The sequence below is a fragment of the Cydia fagiglandana genome, chromosome 12 (genome assembly GCF_963556715.1).
Source record: "Cydia fagiglandana chromosome 12, ilCydFagi1.1, whole genome shotgun sequence".
Taxonomy (NCBI): Eukaryota; Metazoa; Arthropoda; class Insecta; order Lepidoptera; family Tortricidae; genus Cydia; species Cydia fagiglandana.
Window position 1 is genome coordinate 8,799,040 of NC_085943.1, and position 21,510 is coordinate 8,820,549.

General features: G+C 39.2%; 1 protein-coding gene across 1 annotated transcript; it reads right to left on the bottom strand.

The window, feature by feature from the left end:
- Nucleotides 1–10,523: 10,523 nt before the first annotated feature.
- LOC134669532 (uncharacterized) lies at nt 10,524–19,779 on the bottom strand. The gene is made up of 3 exons (XM_063527134.1): nt 19,740–19,779; nt 12,377–12,494; nt 10,524–11,818 (listed from the first exon to the last, which is right to left on the bottom strand). The coding sequence occupies exons 2-3, from the start codon at nt 12,470–12,472 to the stop codon at nt 10,598–10,600; spliced, it is 1,317 nt and encodes a 438-aa protein (XP_063383204.1). The 5' UTR covers nt 12,473–12,494; nt 19,740–19,779; the 3' UTR covers nt 10,524–10,597.
- Nucleotides 19,780–21,510: the final 1,731 nt, after the last annotated feature.

The following is a 21,510-nucleotide window of genomic DNA, read 5'->3' on the forward strand; positions in this document are numbered from 1 at the left end:
GATCCTATCGAACCGGCCCCGCATGTCGATAAGACGTCCGGCACTCCTGCACTTAGGTACCTACATTACATACCTTTCAGGAGGTCGATGTCGCGTCCGTGGCGATAAACGATAAAAAGTAAAACGGCCCAAAATGTTAGTAGTTCATAGAATGTCGCACGGCACTAAGTAGCTTCTAAATCTATAAATTGTATATGCAGATGTCAATCACAATGAAAAAATCAACGACTCGGGCCAACGTGGGACTCGAACCCACAATAAAAAATAAGCGGTTTTGACTTATTCACAGTATTAGTGATAGTACTTGCTGTAACTGTTCCAAATTTTAGGTACCTACATCAAACGGTCTTTAGAAAAACTCATTTAACCGATTTGCAAGACCGAAGTGATCCCATAACAGCTCCGTGAACAAAGTTTTGTACGGAGCTCTAAAAAGGAAAAATATATGTATTAATATTTAAGCTTCTAAATCATTGTTTCAATAGGCATGTTGACTAGATTTTTTATAGCGACAGGTATGTGAACTTCATTCATCATTTTCGTAATTTACCTATTTAAAGTTCATACATAAAATATCCGAACGAAGGTAGGATTTCACAAATATTATGCTTTGGCTAATCGTTTTCACATTTCCAATCCAGCATCAGATGTCAGATACGACTATAAAGAAGGATAAAAGAAAAGTGGCTTTTGATATTTTTTATACCGGGTGTGGCCTGTAACATGAGCAAATAATTAAAACATAGACTATACTCCTCAAACGGTGACACATTTGTTCAACAACTTTTAAAAATTATGAAGTATTTAGACTCGCTATTTTTCATATAAAAGAAATATTATCTTCAATGGACGCCATCGCCACGTCTTATCATTGTGATTGACGTTGCTTGTCAAGCCTTAAATATAACAAAATTCGCAATACATTGCGTCTTGGAATAAACTTTAAAGTGTATTAAAAATCAAAACACAAGTTATTTTTAAAAGTCGCTGAACAAAGTCGTTGGTCAGTACGAGGAGTACAGCCTACACTACAGTTAAATTTTTTGCTCATATTACAGGCCACACCCGGTATGTACTACCTACATTTAATTAAGTTTTCAAAAGAAAGCGCTAATGCAAAAATAAACGGGCTTTATTGATGTCACAGGGCATTTTCAGGCAGCTGTTGTTTTTCCAAAGGTCATCCGACATCCGATATCGGATCGGACAATCTAAAAACGCTCTATGTTTCGCAAATATTTTGTTTACCTTACTAAGGTCCACTTGCACCATTCCACTAGCCCAGGATTAAGCGTACTGGTAACCATGGTGACGTCAGGCTCAACCGGTTAACCCCGGGTTAATGGAATGGTGCAAGTGGGCCTAAAACGCTCAAGATATTAAGAACAATTAAATGGCATTGTAATGAATTCCTCTGGGACGGAGGTCGTGAACTATTCAAGCGTATCATGTCAAAACTTACCCCTGTCAAAACATTATCCGTAGTAATGGGGTCGTCGGTAAATATTAATAGTGCCACCGGACCTTTAATGAATAAGCGATGGCTTGACGGTGCCCGGAGATGATACAGGGTGACCCTAAAATACTACCAGATTTATTCACGCCATGAAAGTAAATACTCTTTATGGATATACGTGGTGGGTCCCATAATAACCTGGCCTGAACCAAATATTATTATGCTAGCGAAATAAAACTATTATTACTTTTCAATATAGTCGCTTTTAATGTCAACACACTTTTGACATCTTTGAATAAGCACCTCTATTCCTTTCTAAAAGTACTTTGAGTAATTGTCTTCAAAATGACCTAAAACGGCTGCCTTCAGGTCAACATCAATGAAAAAATTTTTTCTCGCAAGTCTTGCTTCAGGTTTGGGAATAAAAAGGAGTCACTGGGAGCCATGTCCGGACTATACGGGGGATGGTCGACCTCAGTCAACCCGCACTCGCGAACTGCAGCCTTGGCCACGAAGGCGGTATGCACGGGAGCATTGTCGTGTAGCAGCAGTACACCTTTGGCTAGTTCTCCTCGCCTCTTTTCCTTTACTGAAGCCCGCAATTTGTGGATCAAAGAAGCGTAATACTCGCCATTTATAATGGTATTACGTTCTTTAAAATCGACCATCAGGATGCCATGGCAATCCCAAAAGATTGTGCACATCAGCTTTTTGGTGGACTGGTGCACCTTCGCTTTAATATGGGGCTTTTCGTTTTTAAAGCGCCACTCCATCGACTCGCGTTTGCTCTCGGGATCATAATAAAGGACCATTGTTTCGTCTCCAGTCACCAGCCGTTCAATTATGCTTTTAGGGTTTTCGCCACAGAGCTCCATTTCAGAAGTCATTTCACTCGTCCTTCTTTCGGAACAGCTGATACAAGTTTAGGTCTCCACATTGCACTGAACTTACTCTTGTGAAGATGATCGTGAATTATGCGGTGGACGGTGCTATTAGAAAGCCCTAGCCTTGCTGCTATTTCTCTGATCTTTAGGCGGCGATCACTTGAAACTTCCTCTTGGACACTGTTGATATTTTCAGGAGTGAGGACCTCCACTGGTCTTTAGTCATATCTCAGATCTCCGACAGCTTCCCGGCCAAATCGAAACTCGTTTACCCAGTTTTTTACGGTGCTATAAGAAGGTGAAGCCTCGCCGAATACGACATCTAAATGAGCTTTGATTTGAGCGGGAGATAATCCTTCTTTAGCCAGGAATTTTATGACACATCGGTACTCAAATCTGAACATTGTTCAAAATCTTGCGACAACCTTGACTTAACTTTCTCTAAATCTGAAAATAAAGCAACTAAGTTGCTGCTTTTCCGTTTAGAAACTACTGATTAAATGTGCTATCCAATAGTGCATAACATGTCATGACATGTTGCGCAGAAGTGGGTCAGGCCAGGTCATTATGGGACAGCCTGGTATATTTAAACGGATAAAAAGAAACCCTGCTTGTAATTTGTAAAAAAATTACGTAGCTCAAAAATTACCCAGCTTAACGTGAAGAAATGCTAAAATTAGCCAATTGCAAATTTTTGAGTTGGGCCGATTTTTGAATTTCGACCGCTCGATTTCGTGTATTTCGTTCAATAATATCTCCACTATTAGGCATTTAAATTCTACTTAGCTTCGAAATTGTTATCGCTCGTATTTCAAAAATTAGCATTTCGCCGTTTTCCAGCGATTTTCGAGTGACGAAATCGAGGGATCGAAATTCGACAAGTAGAAAACCGGACAAGTGCGAGTCGGACTCGCACACAAAGGGTTCCGTACCACAATGCAAAAAAAAATACGGTCACCCATCCAAGTACTGACCCCGCCCGACGTTGCTTAACTTTGGTCAAAAATCACGTTTGTTGTATGGGAGCCCCTCAAATCTTTATTTTATTCTGTTTTCAGTATTTGTTGTTATAGCGGCAACAGAAATACATCATCTGTGAAAATTTCAACTGTGTAGCTATCACGGTTCGTGAGATACAGCCTGGTGACAGACGGACGAAAGAACGGACGGGCAGCAGAGTCTTAGTAATAGGGTCCCGTTTTACCCTGTGGGTACGGAACCCTAAAAACCAAAAAACTATAATTTAACAAAGGTGTGCTAAGTTTTATGATAAGGGGGTTAGTATTTTAGAAATCTTGACTGATGGAAGTTTACTCTCAAAATTATTGTCTATCTGTTTGATTATCATAAAAGTTCCGTAAAATGTACAAAAAATAAGCGCAGCCCAATAAAGTGAAATATTTCGAAACATAACAGAGAAGAAACAGACAGGGTTTGTAGTAGTAATCACTTTATTGTACACAACACAGGTTTACAAAAATAAAATACAGTAGGTAGGTAATGGAAGTACAAAGGCGAACTTATCGCTATGAGGGATCTCTTCCAGCTAACCGAGTCGATGAGAGGAAAACTCCAGTCAGGTCAGATAGACTTTTGAAGAAAAGCTTGAAAGGTTCCAAACCTCCAACTATACACCAACTGAATTTATAATAAGCTTCTACTTATAGAGAATAGTATGTGTATCGTCCTGTACGCCCTTGCCCCGACATCGGTGAAAATTATCAATTTACCGGACCCTTCGGAATTTAAAGTCAGGGCTGTCGCGCGCCAGTTAATTGAATGCCTTGAGTGGCAGCGGACAAATAGACTTCTGTCAAATTATAAACAGTTTCGTCGAAAATTCCACACATTACCACGTAAATGCTTTTTGGACAGAAGACAACAACTTATAAAAAAAAAGAAATTATAATAACTTGTTGTGAAGAGATAAAAAATATACAACAGCAGACACCAATGTACCTATTTAATATCCTGTCATTTTCTTTCGAAAAATATTACTAGTTATTCTTTAAACCTCTTGTTTTATATTAATAAGGTCTTGTAAAAATATATTTTCCGTAGGCGCGAACCATATAATTATATAAAAGCCGTAGAGGCGTAGAGACTTACTTGTAAAACTTTTCCTCCCTTGTATTGTATTCCTATTAAATAAAAAAATGATATTTATTTATACAATTTGCCTTATACTTATAACCTCATTTTATTCTTAACAATCTTAGCATCCGTATATCCCGTAGACGAATACTCTGAAATGCAGTGACATCTACTCACTACAGCGTAGTGACTACGCGTATAGCGTAGTTATACCTACTCTTAATTAATGGATAAACTAGGTACTCGTATACTCGTAGGTACTTGAAAAGCGGTCCCTCACCTACCCTGCCTAGGCATAGGCAACCCTAAGCTCACCCCTTCCCACACTCGTAAAAGCAATTCGCTAAATTGTTATCTGCATGTTAACGTGGCCCCGAATGTCGTATGTCGCCGTTTACCATCAACATATTAACTCTAAGTATTAACTACATGACATGGTAGCTTTATTATACGAGGATTTAGAGCGTCTTTATACTCGCTGATACGGTATCGGAACGGACTCAACGAACAGCGGTATGGCGGCGAATGATCTTGAAGCAAGTTGCGATAATTTTCTTTTAGAAAGTGGATACTTTCTAAATGAACATTATGGATAGGGCGTATGGATATATGCACCTATAGGGGATATTACTGCAATGTTCTGCCGCCAGAGTGCAGCACTACCGACTCAGTTAATTCATAAACTAACTTATACATACTGTGCCTTAAACTGTTTTTTGATGGTTTTTTGACAAGTTTTCACAGACATGACATTGATGCATCAAGGCGGTTTGTTAACAAGGGCGGACCGGTAAACGTGAAAATCTAAATTTAGTTATCTGCCTCTTTATCGCTCGAATACGCAAGAGTGATAGAGAGATTATATAAAGAAATGTCGGTTTTCTTGTTTCGTGGTAGGCCATGTGATTGATGTGACGTGTGATGTGTCAATGTTGTTTGTTTACTGTAAGTATGTGCCACAAAGGTGCCATCTACGCAGAGCTTTGCCTAATATTCCCTATTGACTCAAATTTTAAATTAATGTATAGGTATTATACAATATTTATACCTATGAGCCTTCAGTGATATCAACGAGGACGCTTTGGATGGCCCGCAATCGGACGATGATTTTCTTACTGTGGGTACTAACGATAAAATCGTTATAGGACCGATTATAATATCGGAAGATCGAAAAGTCTGTAGATGTCTGTGTGCCACATACCTTATTGTGGCGATGTAAGTATAGTGATAATTAAGATCTACCGTAAAATCATTCGGCTATAGTCCAATATCTCCCAACTATGGTCCAAAACTAACTCAAATATCTTGGTTTTGGTGTGACTAGGGATTGCAATCCGGTCCGGCGGATCCGGTAATCCGGCCGGATCCGGCACTCTTTAGAAGCTACCGGATCCGGTTAAAATCACCGGATCCGGACCGGATCCGGGAAAATAGACAAAAAGACCGCACGCAGCACCCACTGCGCATTTTAGGTGAGATAAAGGCGACGGATAGAAGAAAGAAGTTAAACAGAATAAAGAACGAATGAAAAAAATCTAAATTTAGTAAAATAAGAAGATATTTAATATGACGATGATTGAGAACAGAAGAGGATTTCCTCTTCTTTCATGATGGTGGCACAATAATTAGAAGTAAAAATTAAAGGATGGAGATGTCATGGAAGGCATTTGGAACGACCGGTCTGGCCTAGTGGGTAGTGACCATTCAGTGACCCTGCCTATGAAGCCGATGGTCCTGGGTTTGAATACCGGTAAGGGCATTATGTGTGATGAACACAAATATGTATTTGTTCCTGAGTTATGGGTGTTTTCTATGTATATTTATAAGCATGTACAGTAGAGTCCGGTTATAACGACACTCAAGGGACCGCTGATATTACGTCGTACTAACCGGACGTCGTACAAAACGAGCCGCCAATTTTAATATATTTTTTAATCAAAATAATTACATCATTTTGTATTTATTAATACTTATGCGACAATCAAAGAAATAAAACATTTATTTTAAAATATATATTTACGTTAGTATTACGACACCTTGTCTTAAATGGAGAGACTTGTGTGTTTAGAAGAAGCCACTTTTCATCAAGGTACGCGTACTCACTCGTCATCCGCAAATTACTCGAATCCCGTAAAATAAAAAGTCGTAATTCTTGGGGATCTAATCAAGATGACGTTGTTTTATCACATAGTTCCTGTGGCCACCTCCTGTGTCCATCGACAGATCAGCTCGAAGGTACCTACCAAAATATTGTATTGTCACCCAACTTACATAATTATATCTTATTAATCTTATTTTTTTATTATGTGTGTGAAGTTAAAGCTCAATCGAATAATGGGAATTGTTTTATTTAGTTTGCAAGATTACGAAAAGTTGCATGACTATCTATTTCATCTTGCTCCCTATATGCAAAAGGGGGAGGAGAGTTAGGTGCGCGGGACGGAGTAAGCTTCTTACCAACAATTTATTTGTAAAAACTACGTCGCTCGTCGTTGTAACCGGACTTGACGGACGGATTTTGAGTCAGTTTCCGTCGTTAAAAGCGATCGGTCGTTATAAGCGGAGTCGTTATAAACGGTTGTGCTTTCATAGTAGCTTGTACTAAAACCAAACAAGTGCCTATACTTACGTCGCTATAAGCGGTTAGTTGTTATATGCGGAGTCGTACAAACCGGACTCTACTGTAGTTTTATTTTATTGTTAAAAAGTTATTCCTTATTAACTTCAAATTGTTGTTTTATGAATAAATTTATAAAAATACCCTTTATTTCTCATATAACGCATAAAACTTGAAAAATATGTCATTTAATTAATTTTAATATCTTTATACCTAACCGGATCCGGTCCGGCCGGATCCGACCGGATTGAGGCCAAAATCCGGCCGGATCCGGTCGGATTGAAAATCACTCCGGTTTGCAATCCCTAGGTGTGACTATTATTTGAATTACTTTGTTCTAAGCCAACATATACTTTCATAAGTGGCGAATAATAGGTACCTACCCAGAAAAAATAACAATTAACATTGGTGTTGGTACTTTAAGTATTAATCTTATGGACCATAGTTCTACAACTATGGTCCACCAATACCTACGTATCGGTCTATAGTTAGAAGGTTTAACGCTACTGTTGTAACAAATATACCTATATAATTCGGAATTTTGAAAATGTCTCGTGAGTCGTGACGGATCCGTACCGTAAAGGTGTCGGATATTGTAAACGGTTCATAAGAGATGCTATAGTTTTATCATAGTACGTAGTTCAGTTAAGCCTTAATGACCTTATGGTTCATTTGGGAGCTGTTAGGTCCTTTGAAACTAATAACGTTTGAAGTTTGCGGAGTTCGAATATAATATCTTCGTGAACGTTGGGCTAGTGGGACACTGAAGAGACAATTGCCGTTACTAAAATGTGTTTCTAGTAAAATAATTGCTACTTAAGTAAGTACAGTCAGCCAAGAAAGTGGTTTACCACTTTTCGACTCTGTCATCTGATTGATAGAGTCTAAAAGTGGTAGACCACTTTCTTGGCTGACCGTACATACTTCTATGTGCAATTTATTAGTGTATTAGTCCTTTGTAGGCATTATACTTTCACTTTGATCGTAAAGTTCTAAACATACTCGTATTAGTTTTAACTTTTAAAGTATACTTACAGATTTTTGTACTGGAAAATTCTACAAAATCAAACGTTACAAGTCAAAATGTGAAATTATCATACTCCCTGCAATTGCTACAGAAAAAATATTTTCTTTTCATTCATTTGCATGCCTATGTAATTCGTATATCATAATAATTGGGCAGTCCACCGATGAAATGAAAAAAATGGCCAGTCGCCATATCGCTAGCTATTTTTAAAACAGGTCGAATTTGCGTCGCTCATACCAAGGGGGATTTGCGCTCGTAGCTATTTAACCACAATTATTTATTAACATGACATCCTTTATCCGCTTACCGCAAACAAGCCCAATTAGCCTCGTTATCTTTCGCAACCTCTTATCTCACTCGCCTTTTCAATCCGAATGTAACCTTATTTAAAACACATAAGGTTTAAAGTCCTAGTACGTGATTTATAGTTATAAGAGCCTGGATAGGGTATTGTGGGTAATACGGACGTATCTTAAGGCAGGTTGAGTGCCTTGGGGGTCTGTCAACCCTTTCGTGGGGTGTGCTGGTGTTCCAATTTACGGACATTGTATTAGAGAAACCAGTAGGTATCCTTCTTAACCTTCCTTAAGTTTGGGCTCAAAAAGAGAATGAAACATTGTGTATTCCAAACACTTTTTGTCCAAGAGAAGAAAGTACATACCTGTGGTTGCTACCTTCTACCTGCTGCCATCTAAGCAGAGGTGTCCGCTTATCAGAAAGCGGGTCCTACGCTCGTTTGCCACCGTTGTGGTATAAAATACTTAATACATTCGCTTTTAAGAGGCGATATGCACACGATGGATTGCAAGAGTAACGAACGGTGGGGCATTTCTAAATTAGATCAATAATATTATTTGCCATCATCTACCGCCAACATCGAAAAATCGAAACGCGTTATCCGCCTCTATAGCTCATGCATATTCGAGCGATAGGGACACATATATATAACGATATTCGATTTTCCGATATTGGCGGCAGGCATATAACCGCGAAAATCGAAGTTCGCAAATTGCGAGCATTTTTCTCTGTCACTCTAATTACGCCTTCATTGGAGTAAAAGAGAAAGATCCCCGCAATTTGCGAATTTCGGTTTTCACGGTAGCCCCTCAGGCCCTCTGCGAAGGAATACGTACGTATACACCACTTGTAGAGACACGATCATTGAAAACAAGACAAGCACCGTAACTATTTCTTAAAGTCTGCTTTTCTCCGCCGTAGTCAATCAGGTATACTTACCCATCCATCTTACCCGCCTCATGGACACCCTCACGACGAATAAATAATTCTGTCCGGACTCGTCCTGCCGTGTGGACATTACTAATTCAGGGGATAGTCCGACGTAGTATTTACACGCAAAAATGTCTGGGGAATCGGATATTTGGATACCTTGATTGGGCAAGGGTTAGTAATGAGATAGTGGGTTATGTGGATTATGTTTGGGCTTGATTACAATCGTATGGGAATATGTATGTGTAGTTAGTCGGTCCGCTTAGCTACACGCAGGGTTATTTTTTTTTTTAATTATTGCTTTACGTGAAAAAAATCTATTTAATGTTAAGTATTTACATTAGATATTTTTATACTATATTTTCTAAGTCTAAGATGCTATTTCTGGAGAAAGTATTTTGTAGTAGGTAGTAATAAGTATGCTTACGGGTGAGTGTACTTATTCCTAAACCTGACGTTCTAATTCTACTCCAATACATCTTATTCTATTAATCCCAAACACTCCCACGACATCACATCACTCAACACAGAACTGTGTCAGCCAAAATGATTTAAACCCCGGACTCAAGCCTCCCTCAACAAGATTTAATTACTCGTAATTTATCGTCACCATTAATCCGTCGCTTCTGCTTTTAAAAAAAGCGTTTTAAAAAACAAAAAGCGCGGGAATCTATCCCCTTGATTACAAGCTGTCACGTTACGGGATTTTTTCTAAGCCACTCTAATTAGTTGTCGGTTAGTACGCGTGTCTGGAGCATCCATTTTCTTAAATGTTTACTGTAATTGGCCCCCACCTCGAGATGTTGCCAGCCACAAAATTTATTGCTTAATTACCTCGAAGTCGCGTCGCGTTTCAAGCAGATGTTTTTTATTCGCAAGGAAAAACGAAACGGTTTAAGAATGACATTAATTAATTCTTAATGAAATTCGTCTTCACCCTCCTGAGTTTTAATTTAAACGGCCGATTTATTACGCGTACAATTTGTCGCGGGACCCTAGTATAATTAATACAAAACCGTTCTTAATTACATTTATTACCGACAAGTTAAACAGATACTGAATCTGCATTGCATTTACACGGGTAATTTATCGTCGAATTTAAAGACAAAATCAATTTACAAACATAAACATAGGCAACTTATAAAACGTTATTAAAAGTGATCGATACAAACAGGTATTGAAATCATAAAATATTTTAAGACTTTACTAAATCTAGCCTGTTGTTCATACGTTAATATACGTAAATAAAATTCATAACACGTATGAAAATAAGTGTACGAAGTTGCTTTCAATTAGTATTTTCTTTGGTACGGGTCTTCCACGGTGCCTTGGAACAATGGTTCATCGTACCGCAAGTAGGTGTCGTCCTGCCTCACCACATCCTGGAAGGCCTTGTGAGACACCGGCTCATTATAGTTCACCACGCCGTCGTGATACTGGTGACTGTTTATTAGATTCCTGTTCACGTTCCTGTTGTAATCTGTGGGTTTCTTATACTTGTCCTCTTTTTCTGAAGTTATTGGAGTCGGTGTCACTTTCTCCTCGGCTTTCTTGTCTTTTGCTGTCGTACCCGCTCCAGCTAAGTCTCTATAATTCCTTTCTTCCTTCCTAAAAGGTGCGTACGGATATTTGTTTCTGAATCTGTAGTCGTACCTGCCGTTTCTTGCATAGTAATCGTCATCATACGGCCGCCTGTAAGGGTCTACAGAGTACCTGTATCTCAAATCTACGCTAGGAGGCGTCCTGACGACTTCAGGAAGATGGGTGTAGTAGATTATTCTCTTCGGTTTACGTGGTACGTAGTTGTCGTAAGGTTCATCGTATCTATCGACTTTAGGGCCATATGGTGCAGGGATAAACCTAGGAATACTCCTTCTGTCGTAACCGTCGTAGTAAGGATCGCGCCGATACATATCATCAGCGGGGTAGGCCGGGTAAGGGGGGTACCGTTCGTTGTAGTATGGTCGCCGGGATTCTGCCGGGTAGTACACTGCCTGCCGCGGGTACACTGGCTTATACAACTTAATTCGCTCGTCCTCGTCTGGCCTGACGAAGTCTGTTCGTATATCTCGAACATCTTCGGTCCTTGTTACTCTCTGAATGGCTTCCTTGTCGTTTCTAGATTCAGATGCCTCTAAAGCTTTGTTTTGTGTAACGAAGTTAACTCGAGGCATGCGGGAGTTGATCAGCTCTCCCGATGGTTGCGGGGGCGTGAGGATGTCGTCTCTGTTATCCTCTTCGCGGCCTGGATAAGGCAGTTTGATCCAGTTGTCGTTGGAGGCTCTGGCACCTCTGCCAGTAGGTTTATCGGTAACTCTTTCTGTGGTCTGATACAAAGGAAGAACCTCCTTAGCGTTCTCGTTTGTGATAGATATTTTCGTAGTGGGGTCCTCAGGCGGGCCGGGCAGCCAGGGTTGGTTGGCCTCCTGGTTGTTTTCGGTGTGAATGTTGTAAAATTTCTCCTCTTCGATAACACCGCGGCGGCCCCGGGTCATATCAGTTTCCATCGTCACCTGAAAAGAAGAAATATACAGTATGTATGTATTCATTATATATGTATAATTTATCACAAAAGCAAGGGGAAGAAACCAGAGATAAGGATTAGAATTTTTAACTGGACTCACTTCAGTGACTGACCAGTCGAGTGAGAAGAATTGAAAACGCGCTGCTCGATCTATGTCGTAATGGCTTAACAAATCATAAGCAACAATGTACCCTTCCAAAGCATGCTTTATTTTAATAAATAAATAAATAAATATTGGGGACATCTTATCTTACACAGATCAACTTAGCCCCAAACTAAGCAAAGCTTGTACTATGGGTGCCAGGCGACGATATACATACTTATATAGATAGATACATACTTATATACATAGAAAACACTCATGACTCAGGAACATATATTAGTGTTCATCACACAAATAAATGCCCTTACTGGGATTCGAACCCAGGACCTTCGGCTTCGCAGGCAGGGTCACTACCCACTAGGCCAGACCGGTCGTCCATGCCTTATGTATAACATACCATGCCTTATGTAGTGTGTGTATAAAATAACTAGAATAAGAGCTTACCTCTGAATGCGTTTCATATCCATGATGTTCCTCAGCACAGTGCGCAGTCTGTATGAGAGCCGCGCACCAAAATATCAAAATCTTCGGATTCGTCATCGCGGTTTCGATTTATTTCGTTCTGGAATGCAACATAAAAAAAATTAAATCCATTGATTTTTCATTCGTGAGATTATTGGAAGACGATGAGATTATTGGATGGATTAAAGATATTTTTTAAATTGTAGTCATGTCGATTCATTTAGAGCTGACTTATAGCCTTAGCTTACTTTTAGCCTTTTTTTTATAGGCTTTATTTCGACGACGTCTTAATAAACATTAGGTATTAGGTTATAATTATTCTTTAGAGTTACCAGTTAATTTTGCAGAACATTATATGCGTAACTGTTCTATAAACTACCTAATGATTGACCTACCGCTGGCCCAATATTACAGGGTTCTATGTTTCACTTTTATCGAACTGAAATTTGAACATTGTCATAATGATATTAAGTCCAATTTCAACTATCTTGAAAATACTATGAAGTATTTGAACAAATTAAATTATTTTCCAAGAAATATTTTAATTTGTTTTTATCAAGTAGAAACACTACTATATAAATTATAAACTGAAATAAATGTCATATACTAAGAAAAAGTGACCAGGGCCTCCAATACCCCAGGCTGGAATCGAACCAGCGTCCTCTGCTATCGCGGCAGGTGCCTGAACCACTCGGCCACCGGGCCACAGCGACATAAGTCAAATTTTCCAAGTATATGCACTTCTTACTGAAGGCTTGTGGTGCCAGGGGGCGACATTTATTTCAGTTTATCTTGAAAATGTAACAATCCTGTAATATGCCTAGCGCTATGCATTGGCCCTTATAGTTTGTAGAAAAGTCGCCACTACTGCCTTGCAATAAGGTTGAAGGAGGTAAACATTGGTGGGGACATAAAGTACAGTTTACCCGATTAGGTTTTATGGTAACATTCCATTTCTAACCGCAGCAGCTGCACTACCGGTAATGAACGCGTCGCTGTCATTGTCAATTTCCATAGTAAAATGACCAGTAATGCAGCTGTCGTTGGAAATGGACTGTCACCTTTAAACTCTGATATGTGTTATTAGCAGACCGCGCGTGGTCTGAGGTTTTGTCCATTAAAACCATTATGTTACGCGATTGATCTTAACGCTTTGATAGGCATTAAATAAATGGTAAATAACGATGTTTGGTGTCATTGTGGTACCGGAAGTGATGAAATGGGCGGAAGGCGCGACGGACCGTGAATGTTATCTAGCCCAACATTGCTAATGCCCGCGGATTTGGGCGCAGGCGAGGACGATGGCCTGGGAAACGTGAGAATACAATAGATCCTCGATAATACAGACACAGACCCGGCAATCTGGCACCTAATCTTAATAATCTGGACCAGCGGACGGCAACAAGCGGCCCGCGAACCTCTCGCTTGTGGCCCGCGAGCCTCCCTGGCTATTTTGTATATAATATTGACAAACGTCAAAGTCACAAATATTAGGTACCAAAGTGCGGCCCGCGTCAACTTCGTTAACTACTATGTGGCCCTTGGCTGCTAAAAGGTTGCGACCGCTGATCTGGACGACGCTGACGGCGGGAACGTTGGAAGTGTACCTACTACCCCCACCAAAATAAAAAGCGCCTACTCTAATCCGTGCCTAACGCAACGTTTCCATTACTATAGTTCGTTTTTTTTAGCATTAGAAAGAACTTGCAAGAAGGTAAGCGATCTTGACATGTCTTTTAATTGAAAAACGCTTTTTAAAATTCAAAAACTATTACTTATGAAAGCAGAAGAATATAAATGATCGTATTAGAATCATAATTGTTACATATTTGCCGTAACTTATTTTTAAAATGTGTTTTTCTATTAAAAGACACATCAAGATTGTTTACCTAATTTCTAATGCTAAAAAAAACGAACTATAAGGAAATGTGCGATCGCGGTAGAAGGACCTCTAACCCTTACTCCATACTTGAGTAGACGTAGTTGCCCCATTGACCGCGTACTACTCGATAGGTACCTCTACCTACACGTCTACGTATTTTTAAGTATTTAAATAAAAGTAAACAAAATCTACCCTCAAATGGCACCTTGTGCTAGTTGAGGGTAGATGAAAACATTACATGATCAAAATAATGTAGGTTAAAGACAGGTCGTTCAGTGACAGGTTCAGGCGGGTTTGTGTATTTGTTTACTTTTATTTAAATAGCTAAAGATACAGACTATAAGTTAACAACTATAATTTCGTGTAATACTCATGTAATACTCGTATAAATTGCAAAATTATATAGTTCGTTTTTTTTAGCATTAGAAAGAACTTGCAAGAAGGTAAGCGATCTTAACATGTCTTTTAATTGAAAAACGCTTTTTAAAAATCAAAAACGATTACTTATGAAAGCAGAAGAATATAAATGATCTTATTAGATTCATAATTGTTGCATATTTGCCGTAACTTATTTTTGAAACGTGTTTTTCAACTAAAAGACATATCAAGATTGTTTACCTTATTTCTAATGCTAAAAAAAAACGAAATATAGAGCCTGGAATTATAAGAATAAAATCAATTTTTTTAAATCTTATAAAGCAGGAAGCAGTGACAGGAGCAATCTGAAGGGGCTGGTTTTTCGTAACGCCACTTGCACCATCCCACTAACCCGGGTTAACCGGTTAAACCTGGAGTTGCCAAGGTTACCAGGACAATTTGACAATGGGTTAACGGTTTAACCGCTTAACCCCGGGTTAGTGGGATTGTGCAATAAATGCGATGCCGTCTTCAAATTCATCACCAAAGCATTTGTGACGTACGCACTATTAATAACGTCGCTCCAATATTATTGCGGCGCTATGCGACGTAAGCGCCAGCCACCATAAGGTACCTTTTGCCGTGGAACGTCACATTTATGTAAGTATATACTATCGTTAGTACCGACATCTATAATCAGTGTTGGCCGAACGTTAATTGCAATTGACCATTAACCAGTACAAATTGAACCGTAAACGGTAACGGACGGTTACAGTTGACGGTTCAATTTGTACTGGTTATTGGTCAAGAATAATCAAACTCAAACTCAAAATATACTTTATTCGTGTAGGCCTAGCAACAAGCTCTTATGAATCGTAACTAATCTTAATCTAATTAGCTAGGGAATGCAAATAGGTTATTTTTTGTATGGAAATAACCGCGGTTTCGGTTAATAACCGATTATTTCCATACAAAAAATAACCGAAAATAACCGATTTGCATTCCTTAAAGCAATTGCATTAACGTTTCGGCCAACACTGTCTATAATGCTACGTCTCCTACGCCTCGTCATTGAAAATGTGATTCTAAAAGTTAGTCCACAACGATAAACAACATGTGCACCTAAACCTACCACAATAGCTTAACTAGCCTTTAATGAATCACCAAAATCCCACGATCAGGTGTCAGCACGGTACGTTCCGCTCCATATAGCCGCGATCAATAGCAATAGGTCCCGTTACCCGAAATCCTATTCAAACATGTAGAATGCGATCAAATAGTCCGTGCAAATAGACTGTTGACTTATACAGATCATTTATTCATGGGTCCGAGTGTTGAGTATGTACTCAACATCAGAGGTTTGGTGGGATTCCTCGAGGAGCTGGGCTGGCAGGACTAGGCCACCCCTTATCACGCAAAATAGGCGCAGGACGTCGAGTTGCGGAAAATTGCCCGTACTTACTACAATACAATACAATGGATCCGAGTGCATGTAATGTTATCCCAGACGGTGATCTATATTGTACCTACTAACTTTGACCGCGCCAGTCCATATCCGCCATTAAAAAAATCCAAACCCTGAATTGACAATCAGAAAATCTGTAATTAGCGAATCCGTTCACAAAATTTTATGTGAATCGGTTAAGAAATGCGACCTGTACTTGCAGGAGAATAGCCGAACATTATTGTCAAAGCTGGAACCATTGACGTATATCGTATGATTCCAATTAACTTTAATTTTATTATAAATCTTGATCTGATTGTCAAAATATTGTGTTAATGATTAATTTTAATGTACTTACTAACATGTAGCTGTAATGTATTATGGTACTAACAATATTGTATGGAATTTTTAATGTTCTGAAATAATAGTTATTTGTTTTACAAGGGGGCAAAGTTGTTGTTTAACCGCTCGTGCTAATATTGATACCCGAGCAAGCCAAAGATTCCAAAATTGAACCACGAGCATAGCGAGTGGTTCGAAAAATGGAATCTTGAGCGTTGCGAGGGTTTCAAAGCACGAGGGTTAAACAAAATTTGCCCCCGAATGAAACACAAAATTTTTCACCACACCAACTCGAAGCAAATATTAAATGTAAAATATCAAACAAAATCAAACCAAATCAAATTCAAATGAATGTTATTAAAAATTTATCATCCAAAATCATCATTTAAAAGTCAATTCTACCAGCAAACATAAGAAAACAACTCAAAATTTGCATTTGATTACTTTGCCTCGCATGTGGATAAAATGCAACTTTGCTATTCGTTTTTGAAGTACAAAGTAATTCTTTCCGAGCTGGTGTAGTGAAAAGATATTTTTTTTATCTCAGGACTGGCCTTACGGGCAATAAGAATGGGGCCAGTAGGTACAGCGGTACATCGCGATTGGTTGACGAGTTCGCAACACGCACGCGTTGCGTTAGGCTGCACGATTGGCTTGAATTCGTGAGTAACACCGCTGAACTAGTACCATTTATAGTGTCCGTAAGGCCCGTCCTGAGATTTACGTCAATGGCTGGAATGGAGACGCTTCGCACGCGTTTCACGCTGGCTTAGTGAATAAACCCAAAAAGATGTCATATGTATTACGTAGAGAAAAACTGATTAAGCTATGGATATTAGCTTGATCAGTACCCGAGACCAAATCCGAACACGCGTCATCAGATTTCGCTTATAACGACATAAATCCTAGGCGACAACGCAGTGGAAGCGTAACCCATAGGAAGGGCCCATAACCTATTGAAATGTATATTTCTTGAGCCTTGATTATCGAATCATTATATTGAAGACGACATATAAAGACGCATAAACAAAATTAAAACTGTCCCAGAAGTGTGTCAATCCCGTAGGTCAGCGGTCGGCAACCTTTTAGCAGCCAAGGGCCACATAGTAGTTAAAGAAGTTGACGCGGACCGCACTTTTGTTAATATGTGTGACTATCAGACATTGTTGTTTGACAATATTACCTACAAAATAGCCAGGGGTGGCGGGCCGCAAGTGAGAGGCTATTAGCGCGACCTCCGGTTTGTATTGATGATTAGTAAACAGGTGAACATTGAAAACATTCACAACGAAATTGAGCAACAAACACAAAGGATTGGTACAATACCAGCTCAATTTTGATAATGATCATCATGTGCACTAATATTTATTATAATATTATTGTAGATAGTTATCGAACGTGGCCCACAAAAATGGACTCGCCGGAAGATCAGCGCCAACTCTCGGGTCAGCATTATGCTGAGGCACAGAATAAATAATAGTACTAAGTACAAAAGACTCACTCTCTAACAAAACGCGTCTGTTACGATCAGCACAGATATGGCCGCTAGGTGGCGATAGCGCCACGCGCGGCTTATGGCAAACCCCAAAATTGGGGCCGAACGGATGCACTCTTTTACTTCTAGCAAAGCAACGAAATCGCGGAGTGAGACACGCCTGGCTGAGGCAAGCCTATTCGTGGTAAACAATATGTAATTATGTATGTCTAATCATGTTACTATTGTAGGTACACTAAGTTTATCACGAAAAATAAATAATTTATGAGAATAATTATGTGATATAATTTCTTTTTTTCCTCGAGTGCCTACTGCAAGTTAAATAGAACAATAGGTAACATTAATAACTAATAGATATTATGTACTTTGGCATCATACTTTCCTTTTTACCTAGGAATGTAAAAAAATCAAAAGTACTAAGCCAGTTTTGATAAATGGAAATGTTGTTGTCAATCGATAGGCTACATTTATATATCCGACTTTACACACTGCTTTTGTGTTTACATAACACCCGAGCAAAGAGAAGATCCTAAAATAAAAATAAGAATCTTAAGCGTTGCGAGGGGAACTTTGCTTCCGAGTGTCACCACGCTAACGCGAGGAAAATTGAAAATACTAACTGTAAAACACTGGAAATAACATTCTCATGAACATTCAAAATCATGACTTCAAGTAAATTCTACCAGCCAACATGTGGACACACGGCTCGATTCGAAAAATGAGTTACATATCTATTAGACATCAAGAAGTTACGATATGGATAATTTAAAGATATTTGTAAGGTAGAATGTCAAATTTGACGTTTCCACGATTCAGAGCGGCTACCGCGAAAACCGAAATTCGCAAATGGTGGGGATCTTTCTCTTTTACTCCATTGAAGGCGTAATTAGAGTGACCGAGAAAAATCCCCGCACTTGACCATTTTCGGTATTGATGGCGGTAGCTCTACTGGACGTCCTCTTGAACGATTTCCACAAGTTATGATTTAGATATCCAAGTCACATCTACTCGATATCTAATGTAGATCCCAAAAATCTCTAGTTCGTCTCGAATCTTGCAATTATCTCGTTTCCCGAATACGCGTGACAAACTCAAAATTTGCATCAGATTACTTTGCCAGTGTTGAAGATAAAATGTAACTTTCTTATCAGGGGGCCTACCCAAGATGCCAATCATTTGCGTCGTTGCGAACGAAACGCTAATGTCTTTTTATCGCACAATATACATTACTGTATCGTTATGCAACGACGAAATAAGTTCCATAAAGCTTAAATCCATAGTTTCTCCTGCCACTGCTAATGCATAGATCGACGAATCCAGCAACATAAAAACTAGTCTGATGTATTCAAAAGGTACTTATATAAATACAAAATACAGTACGTAGCGGCCCCCTTTTTTAAATGTCTTTCGTTAAATTGAAATAATCAGGCCTATAACCGCAAAAATCGAAGTTCGCAAATTGCGGGCATTTTTCTCTGTCACTCTAAATTACGCCTTCATTGGAGTAAAAGGGGCTGTCCATTACGTCTAATTTGAAATGACATAATTTTATGAATAGCCCCAAAGAGAAAGATCCCCGCAATTTGCGAATTTCGGTTTTCGCGGTAGCCCCTCAGGATTATTTAGCAGTGGCGCTAGTGTGCACGTTGATGGGCTCTTAATCTCATGTTGTTGTCTTATTCCACTTTTATAAATCGTATTAAATGTCGACACGAAATTTTACTCCGCTAAACAGCATTTTTTATATAAATATGTTTCGGGACTTATCTTTAGAACTCGGGTGTGAATCCAAACAAATGTCACCAAAAATGTAAATATCACTCACCTCACATAATCCCGTGGTGTCGGAGCCAGGATCGAACCCATAATGAGCCGACCAGCGGCCGGTCGGTCGTCACGGGCTGTGACCTTTTGTTGTCGCGGTGCGCGGGTCCATTATCGCCCATAGCACAGAATAAATAATAGTACTAGGTACAGACGACTCACTCTCTAACAAAACGCGTCTGTCACAATCAGCATAGATGTGGCCGCTAGGTGGCGACAGCGCGGCTTATGGCAAACCCCAAAATTAGGGTCGAACGGATGTACTTTTAGCTACCTGTAGCAAAGCGACGAAATCGCGGAGTAAGCCACGCCTGCCCATAAGCTAGTTGACTTTACGGTTTTTAAATTAATGGGTTTAAAACCCACAGATTATACTGGTTTCAACTGTCTTTAGTTTCGGTGTGTTCCCATTTCTCTGCCGGACCTAAAATGAATGCACCTATTTGCATTCGTTATTAATCTTTCCCATGTCTGCGCCTCATACGTCACTGAGGCGCGAACACGTTCGACGTGTTACCTCTCTGTCACACTTGTAAATTCGTACGTAAGTGTGACAGGAAAGCAATACGTCGAACCTGGTTCGCAGTAGGCCTTCTGTTTACTCGTATAACCATAAAAATAAAGTGTGAATGCTGCGGCACTCATCACCAAATAATTATTTATTAGAAAGCCTAAAACAATTGAAGGGATGTTTACAAAAACAACATGACTACACTGGTTGACACCTGAAACGATTGACAATGTTCTTAAAAAAGTGTCAACCGCTCTAAGCAGTTATGTTGTTTTTGTAAACATCCCTTCAATTACATTTATATAATATTTGTAGATGGCGTTGTACAGCTCCATACATTATGCGGTAACTCTGGTTATCAAAAGTTTGATACCACACCACCAGAGTTACCTCATAATGTACGGAGTAAGGCTTACATTGACAATTCACCGTACATTTCTGGCCCAGCAAGTAAATAACCGTCGTTATTTGGCTACCTAGAAATGTACAGAAATTAACAGTGTCGATCGTCAATTGTCAAGTTTGCAACTGTCAAAAGTTTGCATAGATGGCGCCATCATGGCTTGCCCCTTTTTCCTATAAAGCGGTCTTTAAAACCAATTTTCTAAAAAAATGGTTTAAAAGGCTGGCATCCAGGGTATAAAGTATCATTAAAAAAAGCAATAAGTTGACACAATTCTAGGGATTGCCAAGGCAAGCTATGCTTGCGCCATCTGCTATATAATTCGACCGTCCAACCTCATTGGTTTTGACCTTACAAAAGTGTAATGGAAACCCGCTTCGTATAACGGTGCGCATTCAAAACATGATCGATAACAATGCGCACACGCATGCGTAGCGTCGCCAATCTGCAAGTCCGACCTATGGCTGAAATTATTTGAGATTAACCGTGCGTCAGTAAAAAAAGTCGCTGCAATTTGAATCTTTTTGCCTAAAATTAGGGTTGATATTTGAATGGACAAGTTAGAAATGATAATCTCGGATACGAGCATTGATCTCTGCAATTAGTGCCACAATATAACTGAATCTGTATATCTGTTCGTCTCTATCAGAATGTTCTGGGTGGATAGAGATAATGAGAGCTTGGTATCAAAGATACAAGGATATAAAAGAAACATCAGAACTAATTATTAGTACATTTATAAAACATTTAATACTATTGCTGTATCATTTTCGTCGCAACGAACATAAATGCATTCTAGACATTAGGTGTGACCATTAACAACAAAATAAAGTAAAACTAGCGTTTTATACGAGGAAA

Excerpts from the sequence above, each read along its gene's own strand:
- LOC134669532 (XM_063527134.1), bottom strand. The coding sequence starts at position 12,472 with ATGACGAATCCGAAGATTTTGATATTTTGGTGCGCGGCTCTCATACAG. Across the intron at positions 11,819-12,376 it reads GATATGAAACGCATTCAGAG|GTGACGATGGAAACTGATAT; the intron begins GTAAGCTCTTAT and ends TCTTCTTTTCAG.